The sequence below is a fragment of the Cryptotermes secundus genome, unplaced genomic scaffold (assembly GCF_002891405.2).
Source record: "Cryptotermes secundus unplaced genomic scaffold, Csec_1.0 scaffold84, whole genome shotgun sequence".
NCBI lineage: Eukaryota > Metazoa > Arthropoda > Insecta > Blattodea > Kalotermitidae > Cryptotermes > Cryptotermes secundus.
In genome coordinates, this window is record NW_019723905.1 from 416,257 (window position 1) to 430,126 (window position 13,870).

Here is a 13,870-nt window from a genome sequence, read left to right on the forward strand (position 1 = left end):
AGATATATAGCAGGACTCAAATGGCATTGTTTTCTAATGTGTTTCGCGTTCATTTAAATAATTGTAAGCGACAAGAGGCGTATAATGCACTGGTATTTACATCTAATTTCAATCAAATATTGTAAGTAATGTTTCTATTGTACTGTGTATGTATTTTGAAGAGGGTAAGTCTGGAACAAGAAGGGCGTAGCTCCAAAAACCAGAAAACTGTTTATTTTATTTCTTCTCCCAAACGACGCAGACATTTCTGTAAAATAATGAAGTGTGTATTCTTATTTATAGGATGTGTCAATACAGTCCCAATAAGAATTTTAAAATAACGTGAATAATATCTAAGTGTCTCCTTCGGATTCACAGAAATTGAGATACATTCTTTTCACACCAAAGGCTTCAACTGCTGGAGCTTGTTGCCAGATGAGAGAGATTGCAAAGCGTGCCATGAGAATCAAAATGGCTGCCGTTTGTGTGGTCTAGCCATAGACTTGTATTAATGTAAAGTATTCATAACACACATTTTTCCTCCCATCGCCTGACAGATTAAGAAAACGAAATCTCGACCCATATGATATAAAGACTCGTATAAATAGCAGACCTAAAACGAGATTATCTAAATCCTTACTTTGCTCTGATAGAAAGATCAGGGGTTCACAGACTCCCCCACAGATTCTCATGTATATATTGTCCCATGATAGGGTGTCAATATTGACGGATTTTTGGATAGATGACTCGACTTATTCCATCCCTTCATACAGCGCGTCACTACACGCCCACCAGTTGTTGCTTGGTAGAGGCGTCCAGTGGCGGACGTTCCCCTTCCTCTGAGTTCCGAATTCTCCCGCTGCATCAGCTACCAATTTCCCACTTTAGCAGCTCACAATGAAATCCAGCAATTCTCTGCGTGCAACTGCTAACTAACCCTGCTTATAACACGTCAGTATCGACCGCGCAGAAAACATCTCTTCCATCTTGCTGTGTTCTTTCGTTGCCGTACAAACATTCTTGTTTGCGGAGCCGTTACTTAGAAATGGCTGTTGTATAGTTGCTTATTTCGCGGTCCTTGCCTAGCAACGGGTGCACATGACAATATTTTACACGCCTTTCGACGGCCTTCATAAGAGCAAAGTTCCCCCAGGGTTTAATTAAGCATGAACAGGTGTAACTCAGTGGGTATTGGGACCGAGGCAACGAGATACTCTCTCGACGAAGGTAAAAGATTCTTGTATTTCCCACAGCGTCCGGACCGGCCCTGGGGCACAAGCAGTTTCATATCCAGTGGGTTCTTGGTGGTTTCTATCCTGATATGAAGCTACCGGGGCACGATGCTGACCTTATGGGAAGCACACAATCTGAGGGGGACTGCGGAGAACATCTGAACTTATACATGTAATATGAAGCTGGAGAACACTGTGCAATGATGGGCTTCATAACTTATAGCCCACAGCATATATTATTAAAATGATCAGGGTTACCCATTAGATAGAAGGCTGGATTGGCCCCAGAGCTGGTCTGAACTCCGTGGGGAAAAGAACGATGTCATGACCCTGCCGGGACTCGAAAGAAATAGATCAATAGGAAGACCTAAAAGCAGATGAGATACTGGGATATATAGGTGTGGGTGGGAGAACCATGTTAAAATGTTCTTTGCTTAACGACGTCTGTATCGAGACTATATAGCGTCGAAGATTGATGAACTTCGAGCAGTTAGTGAAATAAGAACTGGCAGGACAAACGGAAGTACATACTTGGAAAAAATACTGCCATAGTGTCACTTCGTCCATCACAAATCCCACACGGCTTGACGTGGAACCGATCATGGGCAGCCGCAATGGGAAGTGGGTGACCAGCCACGAGAATTTTGGCATGGTCATTCAATAAACAGGAAGTTATGAGTTGGATTGGCTTTAACCGGCTCAGAATAAGGCACAGTTTTGAGGAAAAAAAAGGCGGGGATATGAAAGGCAAAGAGTTTCTTGTCCGGCTTAAAGCTGTGCTCTGGATCCAGATGACGTGCATATCAACCAGTAATAAACAAAGAAACAATAAAGCGAAGATGTGTTACCTTGGAGATTGAGGCTCCTAGTCCAGCTTGGCACGAGCCCTGTCGGTGATGCCCCCAGTTACCTGGAATAAAGAGACAATTCAGCTTTGACAACATGGCGGTTAGAATGAACACCATCGGATGCTTCACGCATGATTCATAAAGTACACATGCACATCAACATTTCAGTGTTGGACCCTGGTGACTTCTACTCCCGGAGGGTTTACAGCACTTCCAGTATGGATGAGTGTGAAAGCTTAGCTCTGGTTCTAAGCGATTGAAGGTCCATAAAGTTGTGAGACGTCCAGGCTCTCACATTTTCTAGACAATCGGCTGATAGATGCCGGTGAGATCGTCAGCCTTACGTTCGGTCCGCCTTTTACCCCAGAAATATTCCTGGTATTAATTTCTGTTAGAGGCTGAGTCGACACCCAGGGCCATAGTGCGGCTGGAAGGATTAGGTCAGTCGAAAAATCCAATGACCCCATCGGAAATTGAAACCGCAACCTTCCGGCTTGTAGCATAGTGCCTCACCCAACCCTTGCTTTCAGTAAACAGGTTCATTTAAACATGAAATATCGCATTCGCTTACAGAGATCCTCTATGTGCGCATTTACGTGTGCTTGCCCTAACAAGAGTAGGTTTGGAAAACAAACTGTCGTGGAAAACATTTCGATTAAGGAGAGATTAAGAAACGTTAGACTAGGCAAGGTTTACAATTCATGGTGTCACGTATTAGGGGTTTGCGTGCATTATAAAACGATTTTTGGATTTCATGATCAAATTTATTGAACCTTTATACAACTTGCTCAACATTTCATAAATCACTGTCTTCGACTGGACACTCTCGACCACTCGACTTCTGACCGCCCTACACAAATCCACTCCTCCTGGAGACAGAGTCTCTCACAATTATACAGCCTTGGATAGGACCTCACGAAAAACACACACATTTCCTAGCAATGGGCTTCTACTGTTGTCGCGTATTGTTCTAGGCATTACCAAGAAATTGGCTGTTTACCAAGAATCTGTCTCCGCAAGAACGTGTTTATCTGGTCGTTGCTTACACTGGATGTATAGGTCAAAATATTTTCACCTAGTTGTTATAGTGACTGAAATAATAGTTTGGCGGGAAACGTAATCTGCATCATGAGCATGTAACGAAAAAGAAAAAATCCTGGTTGGATTTCATCATGACAAGAAAATATCTTAAATTTTTAGATTTTATTTTCGCACGGCGGTCGACATGACGAAGAACGCCAAACCTACGATATCCACGGAGAGTTGCGCGACACCCTCGGGATCGTGTGGTGTTCCTCTGTGGCAGGCATGCCCAACTTCAAACAGGTTGTGATAGACTTTTAGTATCAAAACTGCCAGTGATCTACCACCCCCTCCTATCGTCGTACCTCGCTTTAAGCAAAAATACTGGTAAAAATAACACGACACATGATGTTTGTTGCGAAGGCAACATACATTGAAAGTACAGACTTGTTCGTTAGTGAGACACCTGGACCTTCATTTTATCCACCAGCTGTTTGTTGGAAGTCAGGTGAGTATTGGGTGAGGGCCAGTTTCAGGCAATCCTGGAGATGTAAGATTTGAGGTTTTCACGGCAGTGACTATGGAAAAAGCAGTCTTCTGGGATTTNGGAGATGTTCGTCTGTCATGTTGGAACGTTGTTTACTCATTGTCATTTTAGGTAAGGAAATGTAGATTCACACAAATACATTGAACCGAAACAGGAGTGTACAATTTCACTTCACATCTTAAGTTGGGAAATTAAGCACAATAGACCACTGCAGGTCGCGGTGCCAGGGCCGAGGACACACATTCAAGTTGGGAAATGTGTGTCTAGGCACTAGCTTCCAAAATGATTCTTGTCCGGCACGAGTCTTGAGAAACATGTCATTTTTAACGGTTAATATCTCATTTTCAAGAGATGCCTTGCTCAATGGGCAATTTCCACAGAGAGTAGCTGCAGTTTCTCTAATGTTTAAATCTGATTTGAACGGGAATGACAAGTACTCTACAACTGTTCTAATTCTTTGGAAGTCACAGAATCTATTTCCGAAATCTTGGATAACAGAGCAGATTTCGGTCACGTACTTCTCTGTCTGAAAAACAAAATTAGGATATTTTTCCAGATGGTCCTGCATATTAGGAAAGTGATCAAAAGTATTGTTTGTAAGGTCAGTCTTCATTAGCTCGACTTTGATTTTGTAGGATGAAACTGAACTCTCAAGCGTAATGGTTGAGGTGCTACGCTACAAGCCGGAAGGTCGCGGGTTAAAATCCCGATGTGGTCACTGGATTTTTTTTCACTTGACCTAATCCTTCCAGCCGCACTAGGCCCTGGGGTTTACTCAGCCTCTAACAGAAATGAGTACCAGGAATTAATTAAATAATTTTCCTGGGGAGTAAAGCGCGGCCGGCGCGTAGGGCTGACAATTTGCCGATTATCTAGATAATGTGGGACCCTCGACGTCTCACAACCCTATGGGCCTTCACGGCCTGTCACAGGGATAGCTTAACAATTAGCTGCTGCTGCTGCTAGACTCTAAACTTTCCTCGCCTTCCATCAGACTCCTGCACAGCTTGACAATTTTACTTATAATTACTCGTATACCACTTTCCTATAAATGTTCTATCCTGGATCTGAGACTAGAGCAAATAGGCTTAGGAGCTCAAGAGCCTATAAGCCCACTCACTGCCCCGTGTATTATGGTCACTGACTGTCAAGAGGGCCTCAGATCACACATAGTTACTTCTTTTCATCATATTACGAGGAAAACACTTCAGAACGGTTCGCTGTAGGGAAACTGACCTTCAGGTCCGGAACTTAGCGCTAAGCGTTTACACTGATAGGGCCCGGGTCGCTCCTACCCATCCCTCACAGTGGGAAAGGCAGCCGTAACATACAGAGGAAGGGGAAAAACAAAACTCAATAAAAACGAAATTTAAAATTTAACCCAAGGGAGTAATCCTTCACTCCCATACCAACATCTATGTTTCTTGGGGACGTGAGGGATGTTACTCGTACAAGTCATGTACAATTCTCAGTACTCACATAGGTCCTCTGTGTTCCGTATCAAGATTATGCAGCACCGGATGATGCCTCACGCCTGCGCCATCTGATCCACGTCTGTCTGCGGCGCCAATATTCAGTTAAGTTTTGCCACCATGCTATACGATCTTGCTGTTTTAAAGCATCGTTAAATAAACCATAAATAAATAAAGGGACTCCTCAATAGGGCACTTTCATAAGCAACTGAATCTTGTCCACACCCGCACAGCCACTGCGTCATGTCCTTTGCTAGGCAACGACCCTGTTAACCAAACCCGCAACAAATACACAAACAACAACGGAGTAGATTTATTGCTTTGAAACTCCCGCAATACACACACGCAACAATAGAACAAGTGTTTTCTATGGTCAGCCTCGAGGATATATAAGTAGTACAGAATAGTAGTCGGGATCCATAACCGTGTGAAGGCGGGATCGAACAACTGCACCATGAACCTGTGAGTGTAGGAGGCGACGAAAAGGGGAAGTCTCAAATCTGAGACAGTAAAATATGGTCGCGAGTCCCAAGGTACTCGGACCCCAAGAAAGACTGCGCTGGCAAGGACCAGCAGTATATACAAAAGAACCGTCCTCTCGTCAGATGAGCCCCAGATGGGGCTCAACACCAAGACTTACTGACTGACTGACCGTTAATCGTAATGCGACTTTGACTTTGACTTGAGTCGGGGCTACAATTGAGAGAGTCGGCAGTCCAAAGTGGTTGAGAAAAAATGACATGAAGACCTCATAGTGATCTGAGGTGATAGTTCCTGTGTTGAGATCCGTTGCCAGGATACGACTGGAGAGATTGAGAATTCTAGTGCATGCTGAACGGTGAAGTGTAAAGTGTGGAAATTAGCAGTAACGCTGTAAATACCTGTAGTCCCGTGTTATAATCGTATAAGGTGGTAAATAAATCCAATCATCACATCCGAAACCCCATTATTATTAGCCACGCACATAAATCGTGACAATTTTATCCCAATTTACATTCCCATGTATTGTTATTTCATCCGGACAACTGATGGAAGGAAGCCTCTGTATACAATTCACATCCTCCGTAAATGCATTACATGTCCCAATCCATGATATCCCGTGTCGACCTTTCCGATTATATACTGATATGTTGAAGAGTACAAAAAGCAAGCTCTCAGCTGCGAAATTTTCTCCATTCTATTACTTCTTCGATCGAAGGTCCGACGTCATTAAAGAGATAACTTTATATATAGTACCGTAAAGGTAAAATAATTTAAGAAACCCAATAGTAGATGGGAGGATAATATTAAGAGTTGTCTTAAATAAATATGGTGCAATAGTGTGGATTGGATTCATCTGGACCAAGGTAGGAACGCGTGGCGAACCCTTGCGAACACAGAAATGAATCTTCGGCTTGCAAAAATGGCTGGGAATTCGATGACTATGTAGACGACTACTAGCTTATCAAACAGAACTTTAATACATGCAGTTAATTTATTCAGTATAGTGTCTAGGTTACGGGCTGGACAATTGGATAACTAGAATTCGATTCCCAGCGAGGGCAGACTTTTCTCTTCACCACTGCTTCCAGGACAGCTCTGAGGCCCACCCATTTTCCTATCCAGTGGGTTGGTGTATAATGGATTTATTCATTGGGTTAACGGAGTCGGAGCGCGCAGCTCACCTCCAATGACCTCCATCTATTGCAAAGGTTTAATATGCATGCAGTTATATCTCTTCGCTCCCTCTACATCTTCAGGGCGTGCTGGTTAATTAAGCACAGAGAAAATTTCTACTTTATTTCGTTACGTATTTTGGCTCCTTACGTCCAATTAGAGGGGCGGCAGCATTTCCTATAAGAGGGTTTCATCAATATATGGTTTAAACTTCCATAAAACAATACAGAGACATGGGCAAATATCCAGGCGGGATTCGAATCGCAGACGCTACACGCCTCAAGCCACAATCGCCTTTGATCACATTTCCAATGGTATATGCAGTTTCATCTAAGATGGCAGAAAATATTTAAGAGATGTAACCTGAGGAATTACGTCAGATCATCTGTGACTCCCGGTATGTCTAGGAAGGTTATCTGACGGACAATGGCGCCTGACCACCTGGAGATGAGTATCGACAAAGGAAATTGAGATAAACATGCAGCTTTACTCCTTCTGAAATACAGATGAACAGCGACTCTTATCATCTCAGCTACGACACACGTCACACATTCAAAACGAAGTTCTTTCGTGTCCCGCCAGGGCGACTACTTGCTCCGTGCAGCAGAGCTGTTCCCAAACGAAATCCTTGAGTGTACTTGTATGTATTCTTTCAGATGGGTAGAGGCACTTTGCAAACAGGGTCACTGCTGAAGTGCCTTCACCATGCTTACGATCCTGCAGATGAGAACAAGTGGGAGGGGAAATAGGAGGCTGTAAACGAGCGTGAGAAGGATAAGAAATGGAAGAGAAAAGCGGAAGGAGCGAAAGGAGAAGACGAGGAAGTGGAAGAAAGAAAGGAAGTAGGAAAGAAAAGGAGATTGTAGGAGGAGAAGAGACAAGAGAAACAGGAGGAAAGGAATGAAAATGAAAAAAGAATTAGATGAAAAGAGGGAGAAGAGACAACGAGAGGGTAAGAAAGGAGGAAGGAGGGAAGGGTGTAGAAAAAAAAGGAGATGAAGAAGTAGAATAATAAGAAAAAAGGAAACGGAAAGCGGAAAAAGAACGAAAAGGAGAAAAGGGAAAAGGCGGAGAATGAAAAGGAGTTAGAAAATGGGATGAGGAATAGGAGAAAAGCATAAGAATAGGAAAGTGAAGGAAAGAAAAAACTAAATTGCTATTCTGCAATATGAGGCCGTGTAGTCCGGTAAAAATTCACAAAGGACATACTGCCTCTATTTTCATGATTGAAGTATAAGCCAAGTAACCAAGCTTGCCGTCTGCTTCTTTCTGGCTATTTGCTTGTCTTACTCTTCGACTCCGAAACATCCGTGAGTTTCTGTCAGAATACACGGCGTCACATGCTGAGAACCTCGGTACCAAAGCCCCTGTTCTGGTGACTTGAGTCTGAAAGAGCCTCTGTTCCCTGCAAGACACTGCAGCCTTGGAGGACTGAACAGACATATAAACCAACACACCTCCTGTCAGAGACACCCCGCGCGGTTAGGGCACCCGGACATTTGGTCGCTCTGCAGTGGGCTCAAAGGAACAGCAGGACAATGGAGTATGGCTCACGTCTCTCTGTGTGCCAGATGCTAGGATTCAAGCTGAACCCTAGGATCACGGTTTCCAATCATTCTCTGTATATGGCGACTTGCAGCCATATATAGAGAACGACTGCAGTGCGAGTCCGTGTATTTCTATGTAGGTAGAGACCGTTTCAGGTGCCTTAGGGTTCAAGCTGAACCCTAGGATCAGGGTTCTGAATCCTTCTCTATATATGGCTGCAAGTCCGTGTATTTCTGTGTACGTAGAGATCATTTCGCCTTAGGATTAAAGCTGAACCCTAGGATCAGGGTTCTGAATCCTCTACACATGGCTGCAAGTCCGTGTATTTTCTATGTACGTAATCATTTCAGGTGCCTTAGGATTCAAGCTGAACCCTAGGATCAGGGTTCTAAATCCTCTATACATGGCTGCAAGTACGTGTATTTCTATGTACGTAGAGATAATTTCAGGTGCCTTAGGATTAAAGCTGAACCTTTGGACCACGGTTCCGATTTCTGCCCTATACACTTATAAAGATGTAAATCCATATGATTCAGGGTAAGTGCAGATATTGCCAGATCCGAGGTTTCAGCTGAATCCTGCTGTACATATGGATATAAACCCGTGTTTCTCTATTTTTCTAATAGATTTGTTAAATACTTTTAACAGCTGAAATAATCAGGCTTTCACTTTCCTCAAGCATACTCACTTTCTGGATTTCGCTTATCGTCGTCTAGCATCATCTTTCGGAATAGCGCCTAGTGGTAGTGTAATTACTGCATTACGAACTGGATCTTAGGAAGCGGACGTGGCACAATAAAAGTATTATACCGGTGTTCGCTTGGAGGAATTTATGAAAACTGAGAAGAATCAGTTGGGATAACAGTTGTCTTGGCCGAGATTCGAACCGAGCACCTTACGAATACAAGCCTGGAGCGTTATCGCTACATCAGCTTTCTCGGTATTTCGGAAGCTGTATCTGTTTCCGTTCTCAGTTGAAAAGGTGAGGAGGCACCTACTTAGTTTCGCGAATAGTCCAGTGGCTCCATCTGAATAGGCCCCTCTCCATCTTTTCGCCCGAGGATGGAAACAGGTCCAGTTTCCGAAACGATGTGTTTTGTCCGTAGTTCTATATGGCGGTCAAAGTCCGGAAACCCAGTTAATCGTAAGTGTACTACATCACTGTCAGATTCCTCTGAATCTGAAGAATATCTCTGGTTTACAAATGGTCCAGCAGGACGTAGGAGACAGAAGAACACTGTTGATTTGTTCGCCGACTCGAGCAAACTAAACGTCTTTCAGAGCGAACTTTGATGGCCGATTTCTTCTCCCACGTCAAGTCTGAACGTTGACGAATTGTACAAGTGTTCTTAAATTTATTATACTCATATTAATCCAACATGCGGTTTGTGTGTATGGACCACAAGCACGGCGTACTCCTGATGGATGTTCGAGACCGCCAGCCACTACACACAAGATTCAGCTTAAGATAACCTATTTGCCCTGAACAAAAAAAAAATTTGTTGTAATATTTCGTGGTCAAAATTGTATATAAGCAGCCACTTCTCTCAGCTTCAAGATATGATTCATAACGCGTAAATGGTTAGTTTTTTACCCACTTTACTTATGTTGTCTTAGAGAAGGATATAAGCGCAGAGAGAGCCGGCAAAGGAGTACGGTGGGATATAAGAATTGGCCCGGAGGAACAATGAATATGGGTTCCTCCCACTGGGACCTCATAGTGAAGTGTGAAATATCAAAGATTTGGACTGATGATATTCTGCGCAACAGGTTTAGGAATGTTGATGTAGAAAGTGCCCAGGTTAATAACGCGTAGAGCTATATGGCAAGGTAAGGTTTCTGTCAACACAACAAAGTAGTTTTACAGTCAATCAATACTCAGATCGAATTTTATTTTCTACCGCTACATGTTTCGGTCCAGGAACCGGGATAGCACAGTCGGTATTGCGACTGACTACGGTCTGGACGACCGAGGGATCGGAGTTCGAGTCCCGGCAGGATCAAGAAAATTCTCTTTTCCACGTCGTCCAGACTGGCTCTGGGGTTCACTCAATCTCCTATCCACTGGGTACGGGGGGTTTTTCCCCAAAGGGTAAAGCGGCCGGGGCGTAAAGCTGATCATTCATCTCCAACTAGTCATAAAAATGTGGATCTATACATCCATTTCCCCATACCTCTTCATGGCGTAGTGCTTAATTAGTTAAGCACACGGACAGCTTTATCTTTTACATGTTTCGGTCCTCATGGGACCATCAAGAGGTTTTATGATTGTACGGCTAAAGTTGTTATACTCTTAAATATAGATCCGTATTTGGTGCACAACGTGCATCTTATAAAGTTATGCCTAAGTTAGAATGTAATATTGACCTCAATTATTGTAACTGGTTTGCTCAAAGCGTTTCTAGGCAACGTCTCGGTAAACAAGTTCCAAGTGCAACACTGGAAGATGTGTCTCAGTTGACGATGTTATAGCTCGTTGCTAATCAGCAGTCAACGCGCCAACGAACTTGCTGGATATGAATCACGTGACTTGTGTTCTCTGTGTTGTCTGTGCGGCGCCTATATAACGAAGACCTGATGTAGCTTAGATTAGTGCAGAGGCCAGAAGAGTTTTTAGTTAAGATCCGAGGTTCCAGAGTGATTGAACTAGAAATGGCAAGAAGACTTCATAGTGATTTGAAGTGCTACTTTCTGTGTTGAGATCCGTTGCCCGGTGACGACTACTGAAGAATTAGAATCCTAGTGCGTGTGCAACGTTGCACTGAGAAGTGTGTAAATCAGCGATAGCGCTGTAACAATTGTAATTAAGAGAGAGTGTAACCGAAATGCAAATATATCCAGTAATCCGAACTAGAACCCACAGTTATTCGCCACGCGTACCGTCCTACACGTGGCAATATTAAGAGTACTGTATTAGCGTAGTTGGTTGAGGCACTATGCTACATGCCGGAAGGTCGTGGTTTCAAGTCCTGATAAGGTCATTGAATTTTTTCAATTGACCTAATCCTTCTAGCCGCACTATGGCCCTGGGGTCGACTCAGCCTAACAGAAATGAGTACCAGGAATTAATTAAATAATTTTCCTGGGGAATAAAGCGCGGCCGGCGCGTAAGGCCGACAACCTTACCGCCATCTTTGAGCCGACTGTCTAGATAATGTGGGACCCTCAACGTGTCACAACCCTATGGGCCTTCACGGCCTGTTACAGGGATAGCTTTACTTTTACTTACGAAGAATTTGTATGAAAAGTATTAGCATGTAATGTTTATCGAAGATGAATGATATGTTGGAACGATATTATATTACGAGACAAAGCCTTTGAAACAAAACTGAAAGTATACAATTAAAACATAAAAATATTTAATTATTAGAAGAATTATTAAGCTTATGGAATATGATGTTGACATTTCTTATGTTATGTTCAGAGTTTTCAGAAGTGTGGGAAGCCGCGTTGTTGAGCTTTTCTCAAGGCGGGTGTTATTGCGCCCGAGCTTCTGCTGCAGTAATGTATTTTGGATATTATTATGGGCCGTTCAGTGCGTTAATATTCATGTAGTATACGTCTTGGGTGAGCCGGTCACAGTAACGGCGCGATCTAAGTCATGAACTGTTTTCGCTTGCTCGGACGCTGAGATCGTGGGTTCGAATCCCATTCGCATGGATGGTTGGTGTGTGTATGCGTTTATTCTGTTTGTGTTGTCCTGTATGCAGTTAGCGGCCTTGCGACGGGCTACTCACTCGTCCAAGGAGTCCTACCGCCTGTGAAAAATGATTATGGAACAGAAAAAGAGGTCTGGGCCCTGAATGGGCTGGACAGCCATTACAAAAAAAAATACGTAGTTTGTAAGATATATCTGTCGTTAATGTATATGTGCGTTCTTTATGTACGGACGTTGTGTATGTTGTAGTTTGGGTCGACGTGGATGCACACTATGAAAAAAAATATGGATCTATACCTCCATGTCTACACATACCTCCATTGCATCCCGCTTTTTTAACTGCTGAGAAAATGTTTCCATAATTAGCGGACAATTAAAAACGCGTGTAGAACTTGGTATTGAATGTTTTTACCTAAAATCACCGGCTTGCTTACTTTTCAAAACACAACCTTTCGGAGACTGGATTCTGTCTCCGTGTTCAGGTAAAACCTACTCAATTGGGATCAATCGATAGAGCCAGTCCATATCTCCCGACACCTGCGCCAGCATCAAGATGATGCATAAAAGCAAAACACAGCATAAACCATCTGCGAGAGCTAAGAAAACTTTAAATTATTAAAAATTCTGCACGTGTGAGGCCTTGAACCAGAGAACTATCAAGATAGAAATCACCATTGGAGACAAGCAATACTCCTTATGTTAATAACACAAGAAAAACGAATGTTCCCGCTCAATCTACACTTGGTGGAACTGTAGTTTTTCTCAGAAACGATGTGCTTTGAAAAAAAGAAGACTTAGATAAAGACAGGAGGATGGATAATGTCCAGAAACACAATATTTGTACTATGCACCATCGTCACAAAACTTCAGATCTTACTGGTATTAAACTGATTGCATACAGATGCATGTACATCCAGATAAGTTTTGTATAGATGTTATACTACATATGTGTGGGGGGTTAGTTACAAGATTATAAACATCTGACACTTCCTCGGGACCGGGGTAGGGGAGGTGGCCTGCGTTGAAGCACAAACTCCTGTGGAACCTTTGAAAACAGACAGCCATCCAAGTGGCAGATGTTTTGCCTGAATGTCTTAACACCGAAAGTTAACGATTGCTTCTGGTTTCTTTCTAACACCGAGAGGACCTTACAACATCTGTTTTCTTGTAACTCACACCCCGAAAACTACAACTGCATTTCGCAAGATTCAGGGGGTTCAGAGGCAGTACATGGGACCATTTTAAAAAAAAATCGTGCAGCAGTCGCTGAGAATTCAACAGGAAGTTTCACTGATTATAGTACGCGTTTTCTTACTATTAATTTCCCTGTTTTCTCCCGAATTACTTTCCAGTTTTATCGGATAACGAATGGTAAGTTAAAAGTGATTTCCCACGAATGGCAGGTACAAACATTCAATCGTAAACAATTTCCTTCATATAGTAAGCAATATTTCACAAATCCATAAGGTTATATTGTGACATCCTGTTGCATATTGCTTATTAATTAACAAATATCACAGACATTCTCTCTCACATGTAACACTCCTTTCTAAATTTGTCTGGAAGTTACTAAGTTGCTAGGCAACAGATTCATAAGACTCATCAGTGAACTGCGAAGCGGTGTTCGCTACGCGGTCCGTGCGACGGTTACGTGATGCAACAACAGATATGCTGTTGGGAGAGATGTTTTCTGTGCAGCCGTGCCGAGGTGTCATAAGCAGAACAAGTCTAGATTTTAGTCACCGGCCAGTAAGGGCGTCAACACGGAAGCTGAGGAAGCTACGGCATTGGAAGCCGTTACCAGGCGACAGCCGGTGAAGATACAGTAGACTGAGAAGACTTAGTACTTGCTGTAGTGAATTGTAGATTGTGTGAATTCTCGACAACACTATAGATATTTGTAGTTA

At 43.0% G+C, this 13,870-nt stretch overlaps 1 protein-coding gene across 2 annotated transcripts in view; it reads right to left on the reverse strand.

Annotated features, from left to right (window-relative positions):
* LOC111861925 (integrin alpha-PS2) overlaps positions 1 to 13,870 on the reverse strand; it is a 326,722-nt gene that overhangs the window by 95,113 nt on the left and 217,739 nt on the right. For both annotated transcript variants that reach the window (XM_023846892.2, XM_023846891.2), the window contains exon 5: positions 2,060 to 2,121. In XM_023846892.2, the coding sequence (XP_023702660.1) occupies positions 2,060 to 2,121 (62 nt within the window). The remainder of the gene's footprint in view (positions 1 to 2,059; positions 2,122 to 13,870) is intronic.